A 26533-nucleotide genomic window follows, 5' to 3' on the forward strand; every position below is an offset into this window, starting at 1 on the left:
TGATAAAAGAGATGTATTTAATGAGCTGACTGACAGACGAACGGACAGACAGACAGGAAGTTGCTTTAGAACCAAAGGAGACCAACAGCAGGGACGGCTAACAGCCTTATTTTCTATTTAGTCAAATAGTAACACGCGCACGTGATCCACACTCCCTGTTCAAGGTTTGAAAATATCCGAAAATTGACGGAAAGAAACGAAGAGTCAGACTTTGGGTACCACCCGAGGGAATGACCCGAGGTTCTCCCAGCCTCGGGTGTTGCCGGAAATGGCCGACGACCGTCGCCGGCGGCGGGGCGGGATGGGGGCGTGGCCGGCTCAAGGCACGCGGAGCGGCTTCGGGTGTTTCCGGAAACTGCCGAGAGCCTGTTTGAAGTGGGCGGGGAAAGGCCTGTGGGCGTGGCCGGAGCACCCGGAGTCGCTTCGTGGATTTCCGCAAACAGAGCCGAAGCTTGGTCTTCGGAATCGGGAAGGCGCGCGCGTGCCCGGGAATACCTTCTTCGGGTTTTTCCGGAATTCACCCGTAGTCCGTGACCGAGAGGAGACGGCACGCCCCCCTCCCGTTTCTAGCCGCTTCGGATGTTTCCGGCTGCTGCCGGCGGAAAGAGCCGAGGGCCGGCGGTGGTGGCGGCCATGTTGGGAGCAGCAGGTCCGGCGGCGGCTGCTTGTGTGCCGGGCGCGGAGCAGTGCCGCTGAGGGCAGGGGAGGAGCGAGGCAGGCGGCCGGCTGCGGCGGCAGAGAGTAGGCGGAGCGGCGCGGCCCGGCCGAAAGGCGGCACAGCCCAGCCGGGGGTCGGGGGGGTGCGGTCCGGAGCCGCTCGGAGCCGGCGCGGCCTAGCCCGAGCGGCGCATCCCCGGGCTGGCGTGAGCGGAGTCCGGCCTCCCCGCACCCCCGGCCGGGGCCCATGCGGCGGGTGCCCCTGCTGTGAGAAGCCCCGCCCGGCCGGGCTCCGCGCCTTCCCTTCCCTCCCTTCCTCCAAGCTTGTCGGTTCCCTCCCCTGAGATACCGGCGCCATGTCCAGCGCCCGGACCCCCCTACCCACGCTGAACGAGAGGGACACCGAGCAGGTAAGGAGCCCGGAGGGCTCCCCGAATTCTCTGGCTGGGCCCCTGCACCTTGCAGAGCCTCCTCCCTCCTCAGCTCTCCTCGTATCCCTGCTGCCATCCTGTAAGCCTCGGCTGCCCTGTCATCTGGCTGCTGGCCCCGTACATCTCCCTTCCGAGTCCTGTCCTGGGACCCACCTCGTCCAGACTCCAAGCTGCACACTTGTCTTTCTGCCGCCCCCCGCCCTCCTGCGCTCTTCCGTGTTACCTCCCCAGCTTCCTCTTCTCTTCCTTTTTTCTCTCCAGGGCCTTTCTGGTCTTCCTCCACCCACGCTTAAAGCAGCCACCCTCCTGCTCCTCGACTAGCACCCTGCGATTTGCCCCAGGTCGTTGTCCACCTCTTCCTCCATCGCTCCAGCCTCGCTTGCCCTCCGCCCGCACCGGTTCTCCCAGTCCCAGTTATCCCCCTCAGGGTCCTTGCCCCGGAGTGTGTTCTCCATCCCTAGCCCCTTCCAGTTCCCTGGCTTTTTCCCCTGCCTCTTGCTTTTGCAAATTGTGCTCTTGCTTGCAACCCGCCAGCTCCACCCTCATCACCTTTCCAAATCGTTCGCCTACTCTTCGCTCACCACTTTCCCTTCTCTTCTCCAGGAGCTCCCTGGAGCCTCGCGCTGGCATTTGTCGCTTCCGTGTTTCCCGTACAGCTGTCATGCGCCTAGTTTTCCCACAGGTTGTTTTTGGGTTTCCAGTGTTCACTCCCTTCAGAGTCTTTGGATCCCTCACGTTCTCTTCCTCTGGGGTTTGGTTTTGTAAGTCTCGGCCTCCTGTTTCTCACCCTGAGTGCTGTACCAGCCTGCTCCCCGGGCTCTTCCTACGGAAGGAAAGACACTCACTATTTCAGCCCCACTCCATTGACGCAACCTGTTGCTCGGTCCCTTCCCAGGCCTGGCTGCATCCCCGTGCTTGCCTTTCTGACTTCTTACACCGCAACGCAAACCGTGACGCTTTCCTGCTTCTTCACTCCCGGATCTGTCACTTTACACAGTATCTTCCCCCTTGCTTGTTGCCTTCCGGTTTCTCTGCCCTCACCCCATTTTACTATGCCTCTTAATCAGGACTGCCTTTCATTTCCATATTAGTCCCCTGCCTTTTTGACATCGTATTTATTTTCCCCACCCATGCTCCTGTCCATCCCCTTGTTACTGGCTAGTCTTTGTAACTCCCGGGCCAGGAATTCCGCATGCTAGTTTCTTGAGCTGCACAGTTCCCCCTTAACCTGGCAATCACTGCTGTCATCTGTCACCCAAGCCTTAGCCTTTTCTGTGTCATCTCACCTCTAAGTCGAGAGGCATCCACTTTCCATTCCTCCCTTTTCTTTCACCATCTCTTGTGTCCCTTGCTGCCTGCTCTGCGGAGAGTCCCCTGCCTGTCACACCTTTCTTGGTGGAGAACTTTACTAGGCCAATAAAACTTGAAAAAAAGAGCTCTTCTCCTGCGGGGCTTGCAGTGCTTTTTGCATCCTTTTCCCTCATTACATTCTTTCTGTTTTCCTCTTGTTCCCTTCTTTCTGCCTAGTGCAATAGAACCGTTGTTATATTCTCTTGCATGTTAACACTTTTCTCTGGAGAATCTTCCCCCTTTTCATTTCTCCGATGTTTTTCTCTTTTGTTACCCCCTCACTCTGCGTCATCTGGGCATTCAGGAACTCAAGAAGAGTTCTGGATAAGTTTTTCTGCAGTAGTTGACCCTTTCATTACTGATGGATTGACTGATTGCTTCTGGGGGTGAGACGGAGTGAGAGGGAGCGATGGTTGATTTCCGTTTCATCACCGGGTTTGGCAGTTGGTTCTGCGTGACACTGAGGTCTTTGGAAACAGGAGTACGGTCTGTATCTCAGTCTTTCCCTCAAATGCCAGCTGTTTCTCTCCTTACTGAGAACCACTTTCTCGAGGCCCTCTTGAGGTTGCCTTGTCCATTCCTTTTCCTATTACAACCTTTATTTAGCAGGTAAACCCTGCTTAACCAGAGGACTTTCCCAGACTGTTGATTCTGAGCTGGTAGGAGGTGGCCAAGTGACTGACTGGCAGCCTCAGGCATCGGGAGTGGCAGTGGAGAGCCTACTCTCTCAGTAAGGCTGTGGGGGGCATTGTGTTCAGCAAAGTAGAGTAACAGAGTGCCTCAATGTGGTTTCTTTGTGCTGTTTACTCAATGTAAATATTCTTGCCATGGTCTTTTTCTTGTGCTGTGTGCATTGATTTCTTCTCTTCCCTACAAGCCTCACATGCTGCTGAGCGCATAGTAGGAACCTGGTGCACGCCCACTGATTTTATGATAGCAACTCTGAACCATTTGGGAATGTAAGCTGCTCCTTGATAACTTTGTCCAGAGCACTGGCTGCATACATTGTCATCCTGTTCCGAATTATGATTTACTCACCCTGTTTCCACTCTATGGATTTAGGGTCCCCTGATCCACTTCATCGTTTCTGGTGTCATTCTCAGGGTAGCCACACTGTTGACTTGATATTAAGTCTCATTCTAGTGAAAGCATGCATTTGGAAAAACCTTACAGGCAGGTACAGTATTTTTTAAAACAAGAAAAAAGACAAGTAGCAGCTCCTCTGGTTGTAAGACCAGAGAGGCCTGAAGCACTGGTCTCCTTTGGACTAGCTCATGCCACCAGGCAAGGCCAGAAAGCTCTTCTTGGTCCTGTTGCGATTCTGCCTGAAGTGGTCATTGCATAAGCCTTAATGTTGTGAAATAAAAAGCAAGGGATTTGGTTGGGTTGATTTCTTTCCCCCAGAGGTCCTCTGTTACCTTATTTAGATTTAAATTTATTTAAATTGGTTTCATAAGAAAATAGGTAAACAAACTCTACTGGTTGTCTTCAAGCTCCGATCTCTTCTTGCTCTTTCTCTCCCTCTTTCTTTAAAACATGTGGCTGATGAGAAGCTGTTTCTAGGAGTTCTTTGATCACGTCGGAATTAAACACACATACACACGGAAAACGTTGAAGCGTAAAAATAAACCTTGTGTTGCAGAGAGATTGCCTGTTTGCTGTCGACTCTGCTTCTAACAGTGAAAGTAGGAGGTAAAGGAAAGTTAAGCCCTGTCTTTATTGTGATTTTTGTGACACCTGATTGCAGATGTGCTGTTTCACAGTCATAGACTCTTCCTTTTACAGAAAGAGGGTTGTGACCTGGGGCTGGTAGTTTTGGGGCATTCTTAATCTGTGAGCTGAGCTTTCTGTTCACTTTTCCAAATGGCTCTCTTGGCCTAGAGGCTTGGCAGTGGTGAAAGCAATCATCAAGATGACTGTTTGTCTTCCAGCCAGCAGCAGCAGTAATGGGCAAGTGGAGAGGGGTCCAACTTGCAGAGTCCACCTGCCGCTCGCGAGAGCTCCCTGTAACACCTGGTAGAGGGTCTACGTGGCTTCAGACCTGCACCGCCTCTGGGCCTCAGGAACCACAAGAGAGGGCTCCTGAGAGAAAGCAAGAGGCTTTCCCTGCCCACCCCGCCTCTGCCCCTGCTGCAGTGGGCGAGGGACAGGGCTGCTGTCATCCTTCCAGGGAGTGAGTGGCACTATTTATTCTCTCAGATGATTCTGGGAAGAGGAGTTTGGAAGTCTGGGTGAGAGAGCTAATCTAACTTTTAGGATCCTGTAAAGAACCACTGAGCCTTTCCAAATACACATATCCCTTGGATTCCAGTGTTGATTCTGGCTGAATGTTTCACTGAATAATCTGGTTTTAGTGTTGTCTTGTAGAGAGCTCAGTTAGCTCTCTTTTCACTCGCTGTCCTGCAAGCTGTGCGGCAAGCCCCATGCTCTGGGTGCTGACTCCGACCTCTGCCCTCTGACGCTGGCCAGGGGCTCCTTGGTGGTGCTGCCTTCTGGTCAGGGGTGTGGGTGAATGTCAGACCGTATAGTCTTACTTTCTGCTTGAGCCTCGAAATTGGGAAAGAGGGATTGTTAGACCAGGGGCTCTAGGAGTCCCTGGAGTTCATAGAGTTGCCATACTACAACCTTTGAACCTGGTAAAGGTAACTACTTAGTATATTGTAATAATTTCTCTCTAGTCTGTGGACTTTGGGAAATAGCTAAACAGATGGATACAAGGCAGTCATTGAAATTTGGCCTGCTTCAGATTAAAGCCAAGTTTGCACAGGGATAACTAAATCTTTCGGATGGCAACCAAAGATTGGACCTGAGATTTTTTTTTAGCATAAATATCTTAAACAGCATTGATGCCTGTGAGGTAGGAAAAGACTGAGAATTTGTTTTCTGAGAGATTTGCATGGTTAGAGCTCTTGGGAGTCAAAAACATCTCAGACTAGACTGCTTCCCCTTTGGACAGAACAACCTAATTCTCAGTGGGCATTTGACCAGGACTAACCCATGCCTTCATGAACTCTTTCCCATTGAGCACTTAGCCACCTGGCTGGCATTTCTCTTCTCCCAGGAGCTTCCATGACTTTCCTGCATATGTATTATGTCGACTGAAATGAATATTTTATGCCTAGAGTGCAGTTAAGCCTCGGACTTTGTGGCCCATTATCGACAAGCAAGGTGGGGGCTGGGCGCCACCCTTGGCCCCATGATAATGTCTCTGCTAAATGGACTCCCCCAGCAGCACTTTGAAGCCCATTAATGGATTGGGATGAAGTAACCTCAGCAGATGGAAAGGGCAAGGAGGGTGGTCATCCTTCCTTCCCTGAGGCAGCCTGATGAAGCTTTCCTGAAATAGCCAGGTCCAGCCCCAGCTCCTTTCGCTTGGTTAAGCTGTAGAGTGACCACTAGGCCTCTGCTTTGAGAGGAGGTGTGGAAAGGGTTTGGTTCTCTCTTAGCCATGGTCCTGCTGCCATGTTCACCACTTTCCTGTCAAAGCAAAACTTGAGACGGATGTGGAAAGGGTGGGTGGAGTTTAAACCTGGCCCTTCCTCCTTCAGTGGAAGTTCAGCAAAATGACAAACCAGATAGGTGGCTGGGTTTCCTTTTCTTCATGGTAGATTCCAGTATTTGTACATTTTGCACTTGAAGCTTGGATTCTCCAGCCTTTCTCCCAGCCTTCATCAAACATGAGTGAGTCACTGAAGTGTTGTCTATGCATTTTCCCCTTCTATCTCAGCAAAGGGAAGAGTAAGCCTTTACAAACCTTGTGGGGGAGGAAACCACCCATTTCCCACTTGTGGCATGGGAAGAGGCCGTCTATCCCCATGTTAACTGTGAAAGTTCTAGCTTTTGGAGCAGAACATCACTATCCCACCACAGCCCTTTCAGTACGGGCTGTTGATGGATGATACCTCTGGTCCTGAAAAAAACATCGAGAGAAAATCTGGCTCCTTGGTTTCCAGTTCTCTCTCAGAGAAGGAGGGATCCCAGGTCCTTCTCTTGCCCACTAGACCTGCTTCTCCTTTAGGGGTATAAATAGGCTAGATCCCTTCATCTGGATGTCCGTTTTGTCTACAGAGTTTGAAGTTTTCTGGGTCCCTGTGGGGAGTTCTTTCCACAGATGTCTGTCTTTGGGTTGGCACTCATTCCCCCTTACTTCCACTTATTCCTTCTCATTAGAAGAGGGCAAAAATGAATCTATTTCCTCTTGTGCAGCAAATGGTTGATTTTAGGCTTATGAAGACATGGAATCACAAGTAGGTAGGAGGGAGGGTGAGATGGACACTGGTCTCGGTGGCTAGGTGGATCCTGTGGGACAATGCAGGGGTGGGGGGGGAGGGGGTGGGCTCAACAACTGGCTCCAAGCCACCTTTTTAACATAAGGAAGGCGGAGCAGACCAGCAGCTTCTCTGTAGAACCAGTCCAGCTAGTTTTGAGCCGAGCCACCTCGGCCTATTTTCCTCTATGCTCTTTGGGAAGTTGGCAATACAAAGATCTGCCTCCTGTGGGGCTCTGCTCATTGAGGCATGAGTCTGGACGATGTCTGTAAACAACCCTCTTCCCTCCTAATTCTGAATGGGTCTCTGAGCTGGGCCTCTCCAGTGAGTGGACCTTCTCCACACCTCATGCTGCTCAAAGCAACTTTGTCTTACACACCTTTCACCGGAAGCTCTAAGATACAGCTCCTTTTCTTTGCAGTTCACAGCTGGACAAAAGGCCCTCCGCCTGGCCAGGAGGTATGTGCTTGGCTCCCCATGTGTGGATCTGGAAGGGAATCGGGACCTCTGACTCCTGACTGTTGTGTTCTGGCTGCTAAATCCAACCAGACCCCAGACCTTTTGGGTCAGTGCATAAGGACTGTCTGTCCAGGCCCACCTGAGAAGAAAATAGGAGAGAGCATAGAGTTTGATCTTTGGCAGTTCAGCAGGTACTTCAATCACGGGGAACAGTTTGTGTCCCTGATCGAGGTACCTGTAGGAAAGGTGGGAGCCTTCAGTCACCACGTGCTGGCACTTCCTGAACACAGTAGGGGATCTTCCTCAGCAAGGAGACATAGCAGGATTCTGAGGCCCCTGCGACTGGACTGAGGGTGTTGCTGATGTAGCAGGATTGTTTTCTTAGCCTCCCACTAAGCAGAAAGCTCCCAGGTGCTTTTGGACTTGGTGATTAATGAGTGAAGCTACCTGCAAGCAGAGCTCTAGCCTATGTCCTTGTCGCTGGTACACAGTGGTCTACTCATTGCTTCTGAGCACCATTTTATTGAAGGTTTTGTTTTGGTTACTGATATCCTATATGCAGGGCGGCCCGCTTTTTCCTTCACCTTCTTTAGACCTGGCTTTCCCTTACCCTTTCACTTCCCCACCTTCTCTCCACAGATGGCCATCTTTTGAGTGTCTTTGCACATAGCACTGGCAGCATTTGTGGCTTGTTGCTTTGTTTTTGCCCACAAGAGTTTGAATTACTGGTTCTCCAGTCACAGGAAGTGGGGCCCCTTAGGCCCTCTTGGTCTAGCATAGCATTCTGAGTGAGTTGCGTTTATGGCAGAGTTGAAAGGAGATCCCAGCACTTTTGGACTTCCAATAAGTAGTGTCGAGGTGTTCAGAGCAGGCTCTGCAGCTAGAGTCCCTGTGTTGGAATCTTGGGTCAGCCTCTACTGTGACCTTGGGCTTATTCTATCCCTCTAAGCCTGTTTGCTCCTCCATAAAGAAAAAGGAGTAATAACAGTACCTGTCTTAGAGGCATAGTTGTTGTGAGCATTAAAAGAGTTAATGAATAAAAAGCACTTAGAATAATAATACCTGGCAGGATGTAATAATTATCATCATTGTTTCAGTTGAGCAACTTAGTGAATTTTCTCTGAGCGCCACACAACTTCAGGTCGATATAAGGGACGTACAGTACTTTGGAACGTCTCTGTAATGACTGGAAGAATCTTGGCCTCTTCTTCCAGCCATTGGGGTTCCATAGGTGCTTTTCCTGGCATTTCTGGATTTTTTAAATTTGTTTATTTTTAGTGTGGGTTTTTTTTTTTTTAACCAATCAGCTATCTGAAAGAAAATAAGATGCTGTTGGAGAGGTTTATGTACTTTTGAAAGCACTTGTTAAAAAAAATGAAAGTTCATTTATTTACGAGATATCAGCATTAGGCAACTTTATTGATTAAAGGGAAAAAAACACACCACCTTCTTGCCTGCCCACATTTCTGTGTTGTGAATGGTAGTGGTGTCGGTGGTGGATGTGCAGTCTCTTCATTGGCTGGAAAGCCAAACCCGAAGTCACCAGAGCATGGGCTTTTCTGAGTTGTTGGGTTCTGGGTGTTAGAGGAGGCCCCACCTAGTGCCAGGATTTCTTTCATTCTGTTCCTTTCTTCACGTGCGGTATTTACCCCTTGGCAACAGGAGAAAGCTCCCTGTTTCTCTTAAAGACCACGTGGGAACTTAGCAGCTGATGATTTTAGGTTCCTTTTTCACTAGTAGAGGGGCCTTCAAGGGCAGGTTCTTATTACTTTTGTTGGCTTTTCTAAAGTGAGACGATAAAGCCTCCCCTTTGTGAGGCCTGGGAGGGTAACAGTCATTTCTCAGCAGCAATTTTGGATTTGTGGACTTTGAATCTTGGACCGAGATTTTGGTCTCAGTTGGTTCCTGTTGCTGTTCCTTGCTTGCCACGTCTAGAGCCTGAAAGGCTTATCAGAACAGCAAGTAAGTTGCTTAGTTTTTTCACATTGACACTGTGGCCAGGGAGAAAGGTAGCCGTGTCGCCACAGAGCTCATCAGGGAATATTTCTTTCACAGAGCTCATCAGGGAATATTTCTTTCACGCATTTTCCTCTTCCTTTGACCCCTCTGCTGACTTGTCTTACTTCCTTTTTTTTTTTTTTTTTTTCTTTTTTTCTGTTTGGTTTCTTTGAACTCCCTTCCTTATCACTGTCCATCTTGGGTTTTCATCTCCATGTCCCACTGCCTTACCTGTTTGTATGCTTCTTTTGTGGCATGGCACAGGAGAGGAATTTTGGTAGTCTGAGATCTCCTTCATGTAGAGTCCCAGAACCACCCAGTCCTTTCTTTCTCCTATTCTTCTGATTTCTGTAAAGTTAAGGACTCACTGCTTTAGAAAACATTTTCTTTTTGTATCTCTGGAGCCACCTTCCTCAGTAAAGCCAGGCTTGGCAACTTGACAACTTATTAGGGATGGCATTCCAGTTTCCCTGGTGACAGGGTCTAAACTAGTTCTGGGCTGTCACTCTGACCAATCAGGAATGCCATAACTCTAGATCCTGTCTTGGAAGAGATCTGAGGAGGCACTTATTAATTTTGATAGCACAATATTGAGCTTGGTTCTCAAAGTGTAGTCTGGGGAACCTTGGGGTCCCTAAGACTTTTTTGGTGCTATACAAAGTCAAAATGCTTTTCATTGTAACATTAATGCAGTATTTGCCTGTTTCACTCTCATTCTCTCACCAGTATACAGTGGAGTTTTCCAGAGGCTAAATGATTTGTGTTGGCGTCATCACTCTTGGCTGATGGAATATGTGCCTCTTTATTTTTGTTTCCTAGAATTTTTAAGGTAGTGCTTTAAGGTGTAAATATGGAAGTTTTTAGTGATGAACTAAATTTGTTCTTAGTACTTCTACTGTGCTCTTACTAGCTTTCTTCAGTTGTACCTGCTATAGTCTCTGTAAACCTCATTATTGTCCAATAAATAGTTATTTTAAAATCCCAGCATTTTCCTGGCACCTTCAAAGAAACACAAGAAGTAAGTACAACTTGCAACTTGTGAAAACTTTGAGGAAAACTAATAATTTAAAATTTTTTACTTATAATTTATTTTAGCACTTAATTTTATTTTATTCTAAAATAGAAGAAAATTTATAGTATTTCTCTTGTATTTAAGGATGAATTGTTGGCTTAAAAAAGGGAGGTTGGAAGTCTTGTTTTCTCAGCACAGCTGCCAGCTCTGTTTACTGCAATTGGACATATCAACAAGTGAAAGAGAGGAAAGTACTCTGAAGAAACTGGGCAAAACTGTAAACACAAAATGAAAAGAAATGAGATCATAATGAAAGTTATCTTCTCAGCTTTACAGATGCTAATAATGTACTTTATTGTGTACTTTATTGTGTCTTATGCGACAGAGCGTTTCCATGTAGTATTAGGGTGCCAGTTGAGTTGCAGTATCATTTCAAGACCAATCAGTCAGAGTTTAAAGAAAAAGGAATTACATGTTTTAAGCGTACACACCATGGTCTCTTTAAAAGCCAAAATTTGTTCCAGCTTTTCCACCTAGAAATGACAAAGTCACTGAATGAAGCCTCTTACAGAATGAGTTATTGCTTTGCCTGGAAAAGCCCACCCAACAGCTGAGAGACTGATGAAGTTTTGAATAGCTGACGTTCCTGAATGCCCACTGGATGAAAAGTCAGTAAAGTGCAGGGCAGTGCCACTTCATATGTTACTGTGACTCGTCCAATTAAAGACTTAGCCACAACGTGAAGATTGAGATAATATCTTGTTTATAGACTTTCATTTTCACCTTACAATTGAGCACATTTATAGACACGGCTCAACTTGTATCAGCACCAACTACGCTTCAAAAAATATTTTATGTCAATGCTCAGCAACAAACACAAGTTGTGATAAATATGCAGAGGGTTGAATAACTTTTTTGACTCTCATGGTTTATCCTGGAACGACTTCCTTACCATTTGCACTGTTGGTGCAGAAGCAGAGACAGAAAATGCTGGCACCATCACATGAATCAAGGCAGCGGCACCAAACTCTGCTGGTGATCGTGGTCATGGACTTTCCTTCTACACACTTGCGATTTTTTTAAAAAAGCCATTTTCACTTAAGAATGTCATGGATGAAGCACTAAAGGTTATTATTTTTTTTTTTTTTTACTAAATCTCAACCCTCCAGTAAAGGTCTCTGATATTCCGAGCGATGGAAGGCAAGGTATCCATGGAGCATCGCTGCTGTGTCCCCCAGTCAGCTGTCTGGAGAAGATGCACTTGTGTGTTGGAGCCGAACCAGCTGCATGGGTCATCATTTTTACTTGAAATAACAGTTGATGGACAAACTATAGTTGTTCATACTTCAGTGTTTCGTGGACGTTTTCTTGAAATTGAACAAAATGAGGCTATTACCGTTGCCAGTGATAAAATTCAAGTTTTCAAGCAAAAATTAGAATTTTGGAAAACTTGTATCTGTCAAACTTTTTTGATGAGATCGGTGGTAAGATGAATGGAATGTGATTTTTTTGATATTGTATGAAATGCCAGTACTTGAAAATTCTGCATAATTCGGTAAAGGAGTATTTCCTAGATTATCAGTGGGTAGAAGAGCCATTCAGAGCGCAAGATGACGGATGGATTGTGATGTAAAAGTATACAAAAGATTCATTGATACAATATCAAATTGCACATTGCAGCTAGCCTTTAAAAACTACCACTTGTGGAGTTTTGGTCTAGTATCAAAGAAGACAATCCTCAACATTTGAAAGGCTATTAAACTCCATTTTCCAACTACACATCTGTGTGAAATGAGATTTTCTTTACATCTTTCAACTAAAACAGCATATGGAAACACACTGAATGCAAAAGCAGATGTGAGAAGTTGGCCCTCTTCCCTTAAGCTAGATGTTAAAGAGATGTACAAGAATATAAAACAGTGCAACTCTTTTTTTTTTTTTTACAGTGCAACTCTTGTTATGAATTTCATTTTGTTTTAGAAATAGTTTCTTCATTTAAAGAAAGTGGGTTATTTGTGTAAACAGGTAATGGGTTTATTGTTATTTTGAATGAATAAAAATAATTTTAAAAATTATCAGTTTCAGTTTCTAATAAGGTAACTGTTGATAGCTATGACCCACCTAAACAAAAGCTCTTTGCAGTCCTTGATAAATTTTAAGAGTGTGAAGAGTTCTTGAGAGCGATAAGTGAGAAAACCTTTGTTGTAGACAAAACCTGAGTTGATTGTCCTCAGTCCTGGGCTGGTTACCTGCGTTGACTTCATAGGGAGCCCTTGTTTGCATTTCCCAGCGCCTGTAATAATCCCTGCCTGAGCCTCAGAGACTTTGACCCGAGTGAGCTTATTTCCTTCTTCCAATACGTACAGCAGTGGCCCTATGAGGTTTTGTTGTTGTTTCATCTGTGGTTTGTTTATTTCCCCCATTTTTTCTCTTTATTCCCTAATTTTGTTTCTTTTTCTCATTTTCCCTTTCTCTTTATTCTTTTAATTTTTCTCATTTTTTCTTTTTTCATTCTTTAGTTTGTTAGTTTTTTTGAGGGGGAGAGATCCAGCATTGTGTTTTGATCACATTATATAAATCACTTCATCAGGTGGACTTCCTTTGGTATGTGTGAAATTGTGGTTTGGAAAATAGTTTTTTCATTAAAAATAAGTAACATGTTTACATGTAATGGGTTTATTAATGTTCTTTTAAATGAATGGAGACATTGCTAGGTATAGTCTGTATAAACAAGAGCTTTTGGGGGACTCTGTTATTTTTAATACTGCAAAGGCTTTCTGAAACCAAAAAGTATAAGAACCACAGTTGTAGACAAAGCTTGGGTTAATTCTTCCTGGCTTTGTTTGGTTGATTTCTTGGTAATTTCATTAAAAAAAAAAAAAACATTTTGCAATTCCCAGCCCCTGTTTAGTCCTGGCTGAGCCTCAGGAAGGCACTTGCTGCCTTGGTTTGCTGTTGTTCTAGCTGAGGAAGCTGGTTCTCAGTGACCAGAGGGACTTTGACCAAAGTTGGCTCGTTTCCTCCTTTGAGTACGTAGCATTGACCTTGTGAGGTTTTATTTTTAAACAGTTAAATTTGGTTTTTTAAAATGTTGAGATAATTTTAAACTTAGAAGAGTTGTAAAAATAGCCCAAAGAGTTTTTGTACATTCTTCACCCAGCTTTCCCTTATATTAACATAACCATAGAACATGTATCAAAACTGAGAATTAATCTTGGTATCATACTGTTAACCAGATGTCTTCAGATTTTATCAGTTTTTCCCCTGATGTGCTTTTTCTGTTTAGGATCCAGTCCAGGAGCCCACATTGCACTTAGTTGTCATGTCTCTACAGTCTCCTTAGTCTTCCCATGTCTTTCATGACATTGACAGTTTTGAAGAATGCTGGTTATTTTTTAGAGTGTTCCTCAGTTATGGTAGTCTGAAATTTTCTCATGGCCTTGTGCTTTAATTCTGTTTTTTTTTTTCATTGTGGTCACATACAGGTAACACAAAATTTATACTGTAATAAATCTTTAAGTGCATAGTCCAGTGGCATTCAGTACATTCACAACGTAGCCAGCACGACTATTTACAGAACTTTTTGAACCTCCCAAACAGAAACTCTATCAATTAAACAATAATTCCCCATATTCCCCTCCCCCAGCCTTTGGTAACCTCTTTAATACTTTCTTTCTCTATGAATTTGCTTATTCTGAGCACCTCATATAAGTGGGATCCTATAATATTTGTCTTGTGTCTGGCTCATTTCACTTAGCGTAATGTTTTCAGGGTTCATCCATGTTGTAGCTTTAATTATGTTTTAAAAGTTAACCTGGATTTTACTGTGATGATATCCATTAACTTGATATGTTGGAAATTTTAGTTATTAAGACATAGTTGTAATAGGTTTAGTAATATTATTTTAAGTGAATTAATAGATTAACATTTTTTCAGTTTTAGTTATAATACCGTAGATATAACTCACATCGACAGAAACTATTTGAGGTCCTTAATAATTAAGAGCATGAAGGGCTCTCCACACAGGAGTGTGAGAATTGCTTTTGTAGACAAGTATGGGGTGGATCATCCCTGTCCTTGATTGGCTGGTTACTTGCTGTGACCTCATAATGAGCCTTTGTTTTGCAATTCCCAGAGTCCTGGCTAAACTGCAGGAAGGCACTTGCTGCCTGGGTTTGCAGTGTATCTAGCTGAGGAAGCTGGTTCTCAGTGAGCTGAGGGACTTTAACCAAATTTGGCTTATTTCCTTCTTCTAATACAGAGCATTGGTTTTTTTTTTCCCCCCATTAAAAAAATCATTTGGCTTACTTGGATTTGATTATGACAGTAGATTTTTTTTTTAAGCTTATATGTTGGCTATTGGTCAATTCCAAATTTGAAAACTGCAGAGCTTGCTTAGCCTCTATCCTTGAAAAACCTTGGTGCCTGTAATAGCTGAAGGCTGGTAGGCTCCAGGCACTCACTAAGGCCAGAACACCCAACAGTCTGTTCTCAGAGTGGCTGCAGGGCCTACACATTTTGTTCCTATTTCTTCTGTACTTAACTCTTTGTTAGCCCTGTTTCTTAGTGAAACACACCTGCGAAATCCCACTTTTATGTAAGTGTACCTTATTTTCTGCTGGAAGAGGTAAGCAGATTTGGGGTGTGTGTGTAACAGCATGTGAACTTTACTTGATGAGTCTTTACGAGATACAGTTGCAGTAAATATATTTCTAAACTACTTTATTATTTTCCACCTTGTTCTTTTGCTTGTATTCATCCAAACTTTTAAAAGCTTCTCCTTAGCACGGTAATAGTAGACCTTTAGGCCTCCTCTAATAGTCAGTCAGACCAGCCTTAAGCAAATCTTTTTACACTCAACTTCTTTGCTCAGAATCACTTCTCATCTGAATCATTAAAAAAGTTTAATCAAGTGCTTACCTTATATCAGTTTATGTCTACATATAGACTTGCAGGATTACAGCTCCGTTTCCCATCACTCAGCAAGTCCCGTAAGCCTCTGCTTTTTACACAAAGCATGTTTCTTTTCAGATACACATGTGGCTTTCATTTCAATTCCAGAATTGAACTTGATGTGCTTTTTTCTCTCTCTTTGGCCACTGGTCTGTATGGAAGATAGACTTTTGCTTTCAAAGGAGATTTGTTCACTCTATTAGCTAAGGCAGTGACTCAGTAACGGTGCCTCCTGGATGGCCCTCTGAGTGCATTACTCTGTTCCAAGTGGTTGGGAAACTCTTAAAGGCAATGGACTGAGTACTTGAAGGGTAGACAGTGCCCCCACCCATTCTCACAGGGCAAAGTTTGCCCTGAGGCTAGTCTTTAGCTATAGACATAATAATAGCCAGCATTTATTGAGCACTTACTCCGACACTTGTTTAATTAGCTGTTTTACATTCATTAACTCATTTAATCTTTGTGAGATAGTAGATCTTATTATTTTCCCCACCTTGTAGATGAGGAAATAGAGGCCGAGAAATGTTGAGTAACTTGTTTAAGGTGACAGACTCGTGGTCCAGAGTGTTTGTTGGTGTCAGAACAAGACTTTCTTGACCGTGGAGAGCACTTTGGCTCTGGTTTCAGTTGTGTCCAGATCCCTTAGGATTGGCTTGCAGTCAGTGTGGGGCAAGACGTCTCCCAGGCCAGCGTCAGAGTCGTGTGTGCGCGATCTCTTCTGCCCCATGTTGCTTCTTTCTGCCCTCTGTGGCCTGTTGTAAAGGTGGCATGGTGGGCTTCCTAGGTGGCGCAGTGGTTAAGAATCCGCCTGCCAATGCAGAGGTCACGGGTTCGATCCCAGCTCCAGGAAGATCCCACATGCCGCGGAGCAACTAAGTCCGTGTGTGCCAAAAAAAAAAACAAAAACAAAAACAAACAAAAAAAAAAAGGTGGCATGGTGCGGGAGATACAGCTCTCCGGGTTTAGCTCCCTGGTCATAACAGCTATGGGAAACATTTTTTTAACCTTATTAATTAATCCTGGCTTCTGATTTTCCTCTTCCTCTCTTCTCATCTTCTAGAATTCCAAGAACCCCTTTAGAAAAACCAGAGTCTTGAGGCCTAAATTTGGTAACCAACAAGTACATACCTCACAGTCTAGGACAGTTTGGATTCTTAGATTTGACTGTCCTGCTCGGTAGCACCTCACTCCCCCACAAAAAGAAAACTTTTGTTTGTGCATCTTAACTATGTACATTTTATCCTTATGAAATTAATATTTTCTTTTTATGTACCATTATGTACCACTTACACACACAGAAGCCCAGAGCTGTTTGCTTTTAGCCTTGACTGCCAAGGATACTGAGCACTGTAGCTGGTAGTGCTAGGCCTCTGTGTGTGTTTGGAACTTGCCAGTTCAATCCTGGGAGCTGAACTCTGGCCATCCTGCTGTCTCTTTATCCCACTGCTTGTGTAATATACCACTACTTCCTGTTTGCATTTGTCAGTCATTCTTCAGGTTCACTTCTCTCTCCTGAAGCTATGCATGTGGTCCTCCTAGACATCTGGAGTTGTTTCTTAGTGAGAGTGAACCTCTGTGGAATTTCAGTTAACTAGAGTTTATGAGTTTATGGTTTGATTTACTTGCCTGTCTGCCCCTGACAATATAGTGCCTTTTCTTTTACCCTGTTAGAGGTTTTGATTTTATCAGCAAAGTTCTGAAATTTTGAGCTGATTTTAAGATACCAGCATGGGGCAAGGGTAAAGAGGTGAGCTACTGCCCTTGATTCAAGCATCACTTACCCACTTGCGCCCCTCTTGCTGCCCTAGCAGAAAAAGAAGAGTTCGACTATATGGTTCTATTTGTGTTCAAACCTGATTCACTTCTCCAAGATCATGGTTATGTGCCATTTCTAAATTACTTTAGAATCCATCTTTTTGTTACAGTGGAAAAACCAAGGTCCACGTGAATTAGAGAAGCACAGCCTGTTGGATTTCTTTCGAGTGGTTCTTGCCCTCCCCACTTCCCACCCCCAGCACATTTTTCTCTCTCCTCCGAGGTGGCTGCTGTTCACACACAGGTGTTCTTTAGGGATGCAGGCCACTGCTTCCTTGGAGCGTGCATGACAGTGTTCTCTGGCTAATGAAAAGGCTGTCATAATGGGTTAGGTCCATAGGGGCTCTGCCCTTCTGTACTTGTATTCCCAGGGAGACAAGTCTCCACCTTAATTACCACATCATGCTGGCAGAGGGGTGTGGCTGCTAATTGATTAGATGACAGGCCTTTGCATTGGTGGGGAACTGTTGGGGTTGTTTTGTTTTTAAATAAAATAGACTTGAGCCAGGTAAGTTGGTTTTGAAAAGATGAAAATTTCCCTTTATTAACCTCATGTCTTTAGTGCCATCTCTTATTTTCTAACTTGGTAATAAGAAGTGCTAAGTTGGCTTTTCTGCCATTTTCATGCCGGTGGTGAACAATGCCTTCCTCTCCTGCACCTCTGGTGTGCCTCCTTTCTGTTTGGTAGCACAAGATTCCTTTATTTGGTTTGCTATTCATTCCCTCCTTCTGCCTTGGAATGGTTGAACCCTATTCTGAAGTGTAGTTTTAAGATAGTGTTTAAAAGCAAACACCCTGCCTTTCTTGAAACCACAGAAACTGCTTGTGAAACAGCCGATAGGGCAAGCTGCCAAATCCACAGTCAGTGACAAAATGTCAGACACTGATGTTAAACCTTCATTATGATTGTGGTGTGAGGTTTTTTCTCATTAATAGATGTTTAGGTGCTGAACTCCTGGTTTCATGTTTGGAATGCTTTACATTATAAAATTCTGCATAGTAAACCATTCCAAAAGAATCTTGTGCAGCTCCTCTGCTGTCTGCTGTAGGAAAGGTTTTAAACAAACCAATTCCCATTCCCCTTCACCTACTTATTTATTTTTTTAATTTTAGGAAATGATTTTGTTTTGAGGTGATTTGGGCCAAGTCTCACCAGCTTTACCATTTTTAAGATAGAACTATATTTAAAATATATAAACAAGGACCTACTGTGTAGCACAGGGAACAATATAACTATATTCAGTGTCTTGTAATAACCTATAATAGAAAAGAATCTGAAAAAGAATACATATATATGTGTGTACAGACACATATATATAACTGAATCACTTTGTTGTACACCTGAAATATTGTAAATCAACTAAAGTTAAATTTAAAAAAAAAGTGGAACTAGCTTCAGAATTATATTTCCCCCAACAGAGGAGAACTGGGGCCTTAATCTTTATCCCCAGGCCCTGAGTTAACGTTTTTTCCCCCCAAGATGGCATAGAATCTTCTGTTTGTCTAGGGAATTTCTTTCCGTGTACTTTCAGGGATGAATATTTGTTTCTTCTTACAACCTTCCAGAAGAACTCTGACACTGCTGGTAGCCTGCTGAGTAAGGGTACAGTTTAAAAACTGGTGTTAGTGTATACACCAAGCTATAGCACTGATTGAATGGGAATTGATGAGGGAGACCAGGCTTGACAACCAGCAATTAGGAAAGAAAAGGAAAAGTGTATTGACTTGCCTCTGTAGTCACAGCCAGCCCTGAAATACGGGGCTCTGAATGCAGAGCTTTAGGAAGCCCTTCCAGATGATCCCCAGGAGCACCCTTTTCTGTTGTAATGCTAGGGGCTTTTTTTGACTTCATTTCCAAGACCTTAGCGCTGAGCAACATTTTTGACTTTGTGCTTAAGCCCTTCTTATATGATCTTTGCTTGTATATTGGGCCTGTCTCTGGTTTCTAGATGGGGATGAAACAAGGAAGGCTAAATGTTTGATTCTTCAGTAAGTCTCCCCGGGTTGACTTCCTCTTATGCCAGCATCTCACGACTCTCATCATGGTCTACTCAACGGGTGGGCATTCCCATTCATTGAAGTCTCAGGGTTTAATATTTGTTTGTTTGTTTAGCTGCACCTGGTCTTAGTTGCGGCATGCAGGATCTTTAGTTGTGGCACGCAGGATCATTTAGTTGCGGCATGCAGGATCTAGTTCCCTGACCAGCGATCGACCCGGGCCCCCTGCATTGGGAGCACAGAGTCTTAACCGCTGAACCACCAGAGAAGTCCCAAGTCTCAGGGTTTAGAAAGATCCTGGTAGAACTCATGGTCCTAGCTAGAAGCAAGACCTAGGATCTTCAAATCTCTCAGCCCATGGTTTCTCTGAAAACAACAAAAGCTACAGGCTTCTAGTAAATTGGAGGGCATAGGCAGACTGTAACTTTAGTTCCTGGATTTGGTCTGACAGTGTGATTTCTGCTTCTCTCTCCAATTAGGTAGTCAGCTTTCTTGAAGGCTTATTTTATCCTTCTCGTATCCCTTCCTCCCCCAGAGTCTGTTAAAGTGCTTTGCACGTGATCATCTCTCAATGAATTATTTGCGAAATAAAAAAATAAGAAAAATTGCAACATGGGTATTATTCTTCGCTTACCACCAGCCTTAGGGAAGTGTGTCCATATTGATTTGTGAATCGGACATCTGTCTGTCCAATTTTTGGCCATGTAAGTCACAAGCCTTAATCAGTGTCTTAATAAGTTCAGTAATGACTAAAAAGAACAACTTTTTCAGGAGAGGATAAGGGGGACATTTTATCCTATTACCAGATTGTGTTAAGAATTCAGAAAGGAGACCACAGTGGGGGAGTGCACTGCTGGGGACACGCTGTCTGGCTTCCCGAAGTAAGAAACAGTGAAAAAGCCAAGCCCTCCTGGTTTTGCTGAGTTCTGTTCTTGCCCCTGACACACAGTATCTCTGGCTACGTTGTTACTTTTGGTTAAATTGACCTCATCTTTCCTGCCTTTGCGATGGGTGAACAAAGGTGCACTGAGTGTCCAGAGTTGGAGAGCTCATGTGGTCTGTATCTGAAGGCTGGAGTTATTTATAGTGGGAGAGAAGCTCAGGAGCATGGCACGGGAAGAACTGACTTCACACTACCTCAGCCCTGCTGGTGGTGTGGACCCAGATTTTTCTTTGAGCATCTCAGGAGATCAGTTGTTTTTCTGAATTGACTAAGAGCTATGAAGTCAGGGAGCACGTTTTCCAGGACCATTATGGGTAGGGCAAGAATGAGAAGACCATTTTCTACTTTCTTCTTGATTCCTTGGTCTTTGTGACTCAGGGTGTGAGAGCTCCAGCTGAGTTTTGAGGCTCCTGTTTTTGAGCCAGTGCAGAAGGCACCAGCCTGTGTAGGGTGGTAGAAAAAGGACCTGTTGGACTGGTCTGCTTGGACTTGCCTCCGCCTCCCCCCACTCTGGGCAGGGAGGCTGAAACTGCTACTTGCTGGGCTTTGCCAACTTGGTTTCTCCTCATGGATCGGCTACCATAGTGGGCAGGCAGGCAGCTCCCCACCCAGGAGCCCTCCAAAGAGCCAGGTTGCTAGGGAATCATGCTTTGGGGGCGGGGGGTGGGGCTGGTGCTAGGCACTAGGTGTGCCACCTACCCTACCAGGGGCTGTGCCTACTCAGCTGCTCAGACTAAGGCTGCAGAGCCCTGGGGCCTCCTGGAAGTAGACTGTGTGTCACCGTACCTTTTCCTGCACCTTGTGGCCACACTCGTGGTATGCAGAGAGGCTGGGAGTGGTGAGGAGCTTGTAAATTGTGGGCAAATGAAGTCTAGAGAGGGAGAGCATTCTTGCCTGGGGCACCCTGAGTTCAGGGTTGTAATGTTTCTAAGTCCAGAGTTGTCACCTAGCTTAACTTTAATTTCCTCAGCCCTAGGCAGAAGAGATTTTCCAGTGTGTGAGCTTGGTGTCCAAGACATGTTAGGTGAGGTTTACTTATGGAGCCAGACTTTTAGGCAGGTTGACTTGATATAAGACAAGGTCAGGATGTGGTCTTCAGGACGTGCAGACCATGCCCACTTCCTGCTGTGGTCTCAGGGACAGGGCTGGAAGGCTTATGAGCACAGAGGCTGAGAGCCCTCACATCCACCTAGGACAGACCCTCAGAGCTCATCTCCAGCCCCTCATTATACAAGTGGGAAAACATAAGTCCCAAGAGGATGAAGAACTTATTTGGGTGGAGCTGGATCTAGACTCACTCTCTCAAGGACTTCGAGCTGTACCCCCCATTGCTTCCACTTCAGAAGCACTCATCTTGCTTAGAAGGCCTGTGCGGGAGCTACCTGTGGCCCTCACAGCAGAGGGGAGGCTGAGAAAGGACAGGTGGAAGGGCAGAAGGCCCCAGCTCCACACACTGGCCATGAGCTCTGAAATCCTGCCAGAGACTGTGTCTGTAGAGGCACCAGAAGGCCCTTGAGAATGGATTTAAAGCAATGAGCACCAGCATTCTAGCCCTGGCCCAGGTCGAAGCAGTCATGTGGAGCAGAGATGTGCTGAGAACTATTGGGTAAAGAGTCGCTCCAAAAAAACCAGGAAGACCCTGACCCTGACTTTCTCTCATGAATTAGGAAAGCATTTCTTGAAAGCCTGTTAGCTAGGCACTATGCCTGGGTACTGAGGACACAGAGTTGACTTAAGCCCTGGAAATTTCCCTTAGGCTGCGCCCAGTCTTGTGCAGTGGTGAACAAGACAGCCACGAAGAGTTGTGAAGGAGACAGGCCAGTTCTGCAAGAGCGACGTCCTAGTGCAAGAAGACCACTATCCTTAGGATGCCCAGAGTGACATGTCAGGGACCCTGTGAAGTTAGAGAGGCGGAGCAGGGAAAACTTCCTGGAGGACCTGATATCTGAGCTGAGGCTAACCAGGAAGAATGGGAGCGGAGGATGGAGGCAAAGTGTTCCAGACAGTAGGCGGCGGTGGCAAAGGCCTGGAGGTCTGAGAGAACATTTGAAGACAGGTGGCAGGAGCCCAGAGTGAGATTCTAGGAAGGGACAAGGGCAAGGCTGGAGCTGCAGGCAGGGAGAGGGAGCCAGCCAGCTGAAGGAAAAATCTAGAAACTATTTGGGTCTGAAAATCAGTTTTACAGGTATATCTGTATACACGTATATAGACATTTACCACACATGTGTACATATACATATAAATCGTGTGTGTGTGTGTGTTTAAGAGGCACTTTGAATATGAAGCCATTGCTTCCTGTTCCCAGTGCTAGGTGTCCTGCTGAGATGACTGTTGATGTGTCGTTGTCTTCCCCCCCCCACCCCCACCCCCACCCCATGTAGAGTAAGAGGGACTGGTTTTTCTACATGCAAGTGTGGGTGGAGGGTAGGCTATCCCGGGTTTCAGTCCTGGCAGGTGGGACTGGTTTTAGCTTTGGAGCAGGGCTTGCTGAGGATACTGTGGGGCTACTTCAAGCCCAGGGTTCTGGACCCATTTCCCTCTTCTCAGGCCATTGCTGCCACCGGAGTTTCTTCAGGCTCTTCAGAGGCAGCCTGTGGCGGCTGGTGGTAGCAATTGGTGAGAAAGAGGAAGTACCTGGTGGCCATTTCTCCTGCCACTCCTGACGGACATTTCTGTCGCTAAACAGCACCTCTCTGTGGCACCCTTGGACTCTGCTCCGGCAAAGGAGGAGCATTCCCTCTCCATGAGAGGGGCCATCATCTGTGGCTTCTGCTCTACTGTGTACAACACAGCCAGCGAGAGTCCCTCTTCCTCCTGTCATTGGCAGTCAGGGACACAGGTGCTTGAGTGATGGACCTTAACTTATAGGGTCATAGAAATGACCATGCTCCAAACTGCAGGATTCAGGGCACAGCCAGCAAAATGTGTGAAAACTGACCTAAGGTTATAGAGTGTAGACTGTCTGCCTCTGAAAGGCGTAACGGGACAGCGTTTCACTTGACTACCTGTGGCCATTGCTTTGCAGACAGCTGGGCTGTCCACTCTCCTGCCAGGGAGCAAGTTTTGTTCCCATGCTAGTCTGGCTTTTACTGTTTCCCCTCCTGCCTTTCCCCCAGAGACCATAAACCTGCCTACCTCCTGTTGTGTTCTAGTTCTGATAGGAGTACCATTCAAAGTTCTTGGCAGGAGACCAACCCACTTCTCCACGGGTTGGTTTCCCCTCCTTTTCCCAGCGTGCTGGATGTGCACGTTCCCCAGAGTTCTCCTTATGCAGCTGGTTGGCTCTGTGGTGCCCAGAGATTGGAGCTCTCCTGCAGCAGGAACCCAGCTGCTTCCCTCCCTGATTTTAGGGGCAGGGCTTGAAAGTAGAGAATCATAATCTCCCTTCCTCCACCCCCCCCCCACCCCCAATACACCAAGCAAACTGGAGTGACCGGCTCAGGGGCTCAGAGCGAGACTCAGCCCGCCTCACTGCTCTGCATGACAGCAGCGATCTGGAGGAAGATTAATGGACGCGTGAGTATGTGAACTCTGGAGCACGTTACTGTCTCAGGCTGGTCCTTGGTGGCAGGTGTGGACTTATTCTGGTGTTAGGGAGACCAGGGCTCCTCAGGGGAGATGATGACCCAGCCAGATGTGTATCTGCCCAAGGCCACCCTCCTCTCTAATGCGTGGGGAAATGGAAAGCACTTCTAAATACTCCTGCTCTTCAGAAGAGCTTGGTGGGCGGTTTGGGGAGTTTATTCTTGGAATCCCTTGCAGCACAATATCTCTTCCTTCCCTGAGCCAGGTTCTTTAGCTCCTAAGCTGGACTTACTACCTCCACTTCTCATAGGATGGGTGCATCTCCCTGGCCTCAGTGAGACTATGGGTGGAAGGTTAGGAAAGGGATAGCTACTCCTTTGCTAGAAAGGGGAGGTTGGAGAGGGAGCAGAGGTTGCCAGCAGGTGTTTCACGTCCCCTTCTGGCTGGCTAGAGAAGGGTGCTGCCCTAGTTCCCCTCTGCCGACCTCTCCGGACAGCCAAGGGAGCACCCAAATGGAAACATCCTCTTGCTGCTGAGGCTTGAGTGCATAAGGCAGAGACCAGATGGTAGCAACCCCAGCCTGCTAAGAGGAGAAGTTTCGTTATTTAGGGTCTATGACAAATGGTTTCGTAGAAGAGCAGGGGAGAAAGAATCCAATTTATCAAAGCCAGGGGCCAGTTTCTGCGGTAACCCTGTGGAGAGCCCAGACAGCCTGGAGCCACAGGGCCATAGGCTCAGGTGCTGACTGCCTTCCCCCTTCCTTCCTGTGTCTGGTGGCTAGTGATGTCATTGTGAGGTTAACCCTCTGGTCAGAGAGGACCTCCCTGACTCCGTGGCTGCCTGAGCCCCTCTGCCCTGGAGCTATACCGGACTGGTCTCCCAATTCTGACTTTGAGTAGGGCAAGAATTGGTCATAGGAAGTTCGGTTTTGGTAGTTTGACTTCTGATTGGTCATCTAGGCATCTGAGAACTGAGTGTTTTCTTTATGCAAAAGTACTGCGGAAGCACCCCTCTTTCTTAAAGCCCTATGCCACATATATATATCTTGGTGAGACAGAAAGCCTTTGCTTGGGTATTCATTTAATTTGGGACTCTTAATGGGGTCCTATGTTGCTCATCCCTGTAATCTCCCCAACACCCCCCCCCCAAAAAAAAACCCCAAACCTTTTATACAAAGAACTTGGGGGAAATGGAGCAGTGCCTCAAGGTCACTGGATCAGAAGTGGTATTTGGCATAGTTAGCTGGTTAGGTGTTTGGTGAGAGATTTATGCTTTATGTTTGAGCAAAAGATTTGGTGGGAGGCCTCTGTGCGGTGTTCCCAGTGCTTGCGCTGTCTACAGGGCTTGTCCCCTTCCCTCCCCTGACAGATTGTTTTAATCCTCTTGCCCATAAACAAGTGCAGCAGAATGTGTCGGGCCAGCTCACATGACCTTGGTTATCTCTTCATGGGGTAGCCAGCATCAGCTTTAGATACCACAGGCACTTGATGTGGTAGAGCTGTCAGGGTAAAGGGGTGGAGATGCCAGGAGGAAGCCTGCGTCTGCCAGCAAAGGGAAACAGGAGTGTATGTGATCCCTTAGTGAGGCAGGTAGGAAAAGTCAGCTCTTGTGGGATAGGAGTGAGGAAAGGACAGCTAGACAGTTTCATTCCTTCTTACCTTTATCACCCCTGAATTCCTACTTCTGGTGTTTCATCTATCTATTTCCTGTGTCTCGAATCCTGTCTGCAGGGGCCCAGGACATGCAGCTGTTTCAGGAAACTGCCCCGAGACAGACGCATGCTAGCTCATGGGATACAAAACCCAACACCGAAAATCCCATCTTCCCAAACAGTGATCTTGTTATGTCGTGTGAAGGACAGCTGGTGATGGGAGCCTGGCTGCCACGGAAGGCTGCTGAGTCTCCACGCCAGAGACACTCGGGAGCTGGGAGTGCAGCTAAGTGTTCACCCCCACGCTCACCCCCACTGCTCCTGCTCTGAGTTTCCCTCATCTCACTACAGAAAAGGCAGTGCTCTTCAGTACATAACAATCAGAGACTCTAGCCACACCGTGTGTGTGTGTGTGTGTGTGTGTGTGTGTGTGTGTGTTTCTTAAATACTAGTCACATTTCCCATTGTGACTATTAATTTGCAATGTTTCCAGTTCCATATACCTAGAAAATCTTGGCAAGATTATTGACATTGTACCTCAGGAGCTGTGGTGTGCACTCGGGATTTTCCTAGGGTTGGATGTGTGTGTGTGTTTTTGTTTGTTTGTTTGTTTTTTTTAAAGCTCTTTATTGTAATATAATTGCTTTACACTTTTGTATCAGCTTTTGAGGTCCACCAAAGTGAATCAGCTGTATTTATACATAGATCCCCGTATCCCCTCCCTCCTGTGACTGGATGTGTGTGTTTAAAGTGCTGTTTATCTGGGACAAGTAGAGTGGCCTTTTATGGAAAGAATAAAACAGTTGAACTGCTGGAGCCCTTTCTGGCTTTGCCAGAAACCCACGTCCAAGTCTGAGCTGTGCAAATAGATGACCAGAACTTGGTCTTTGACTGTAGCACTTTCCTAGGCCAGTTTGAAAGGTCCGTCTCTTTTTGGAGAATAGAGAGGTTGTGGTGGGCATTGGGTAAAGAAGTTAAAGCCAAAAGCCCTGTCTTTTTCAGGCAACCTACAGAGTAAGTTGGGAAAGCATATGGAATTATAGTAATAATAGCTAGCATGTCATGAGCATTTAGTGTATGCCAGGCATTGTTCTAAGTGTTTTGGATGGTGTTGGATAATTCCTGACTTTGCCCCTTTGTTTTCTCTTGATAGAAACCCCTTTATTCCTGTAGGGTCTTTGTCCTTGTCCTTGGTGGTTGCATGGACTAGATAGAACAACAGGATGGGTAGCAGTGGCCTGCTGCTGCCCAGCCAGATTCTTCTGATTAGAGGTATCCTGCGTGCGTTTTTTCTCTCAATCTTTGGGTCTTTATTTAAGCCACCGTGCCTGTTGGCAGTTAGAGCTGCCCTTCAGGATTTGTTGGGGAGGATCTGTATTCCTTTTGCAGCCATCCTTTCTTCCCTGCCCTCTTGCAATGAATTCAGAGATGGAGAGCTAGAAACTTGACTGCTTGCCTCCTTCAAGACAACCA

The 26533-nt window shown here is 46.0% G+C and overlaps 1 protein-coding gene across 3 annotated transcripts in view; it reads left to right on the forward strand.

Annotated features, from left to right (window-relative positions):
- The first annotated feature begins 439 nt into the window (after positions 1 to 439).
- Positions 440 to 26533, forward strand: part of MARK2 (microtubule affinity regulating kinase 2) — a 72228-nt gene continuing 46134 nt past the window's right edge. For 2 of the 3 annotated variants that reach the window (XM_057725888.1, XM_057725882.1), the window contains exon 1: positions 608 to 1067. Coding sequence is in view for 2 of the 3 variants with exons in the window: in XM_057725882.1 (XP_057581865.1) it covers positions 1014 to 1067 (54 nt within the window). In the remaining variant the exon portion in view is untranslated. Of the gene's footprint in view, positions 1068 to 26533 lie in introns of all 3 variants that reach the window. The other variant, XM_057725890.1, reaches the window with a different exon arrangement.

This window comes from Hippopotamus amphibius, chromosome 3, assembly GCF_030028045.1.
Source record: "Hippopotamus amphibius kiboko isolate mHipAmp2 chromosome 3, mHipAmp2.hap2, whole genome shotgun sequence".
Classification (NCBI taxonomy): domain Eukaryota; kingdom Metazoa; phylum Chordata; class Mammalia; order Artiodactyla; family Hippopotamidae; genus Hippopotamus; species Hippopotamus amphibius.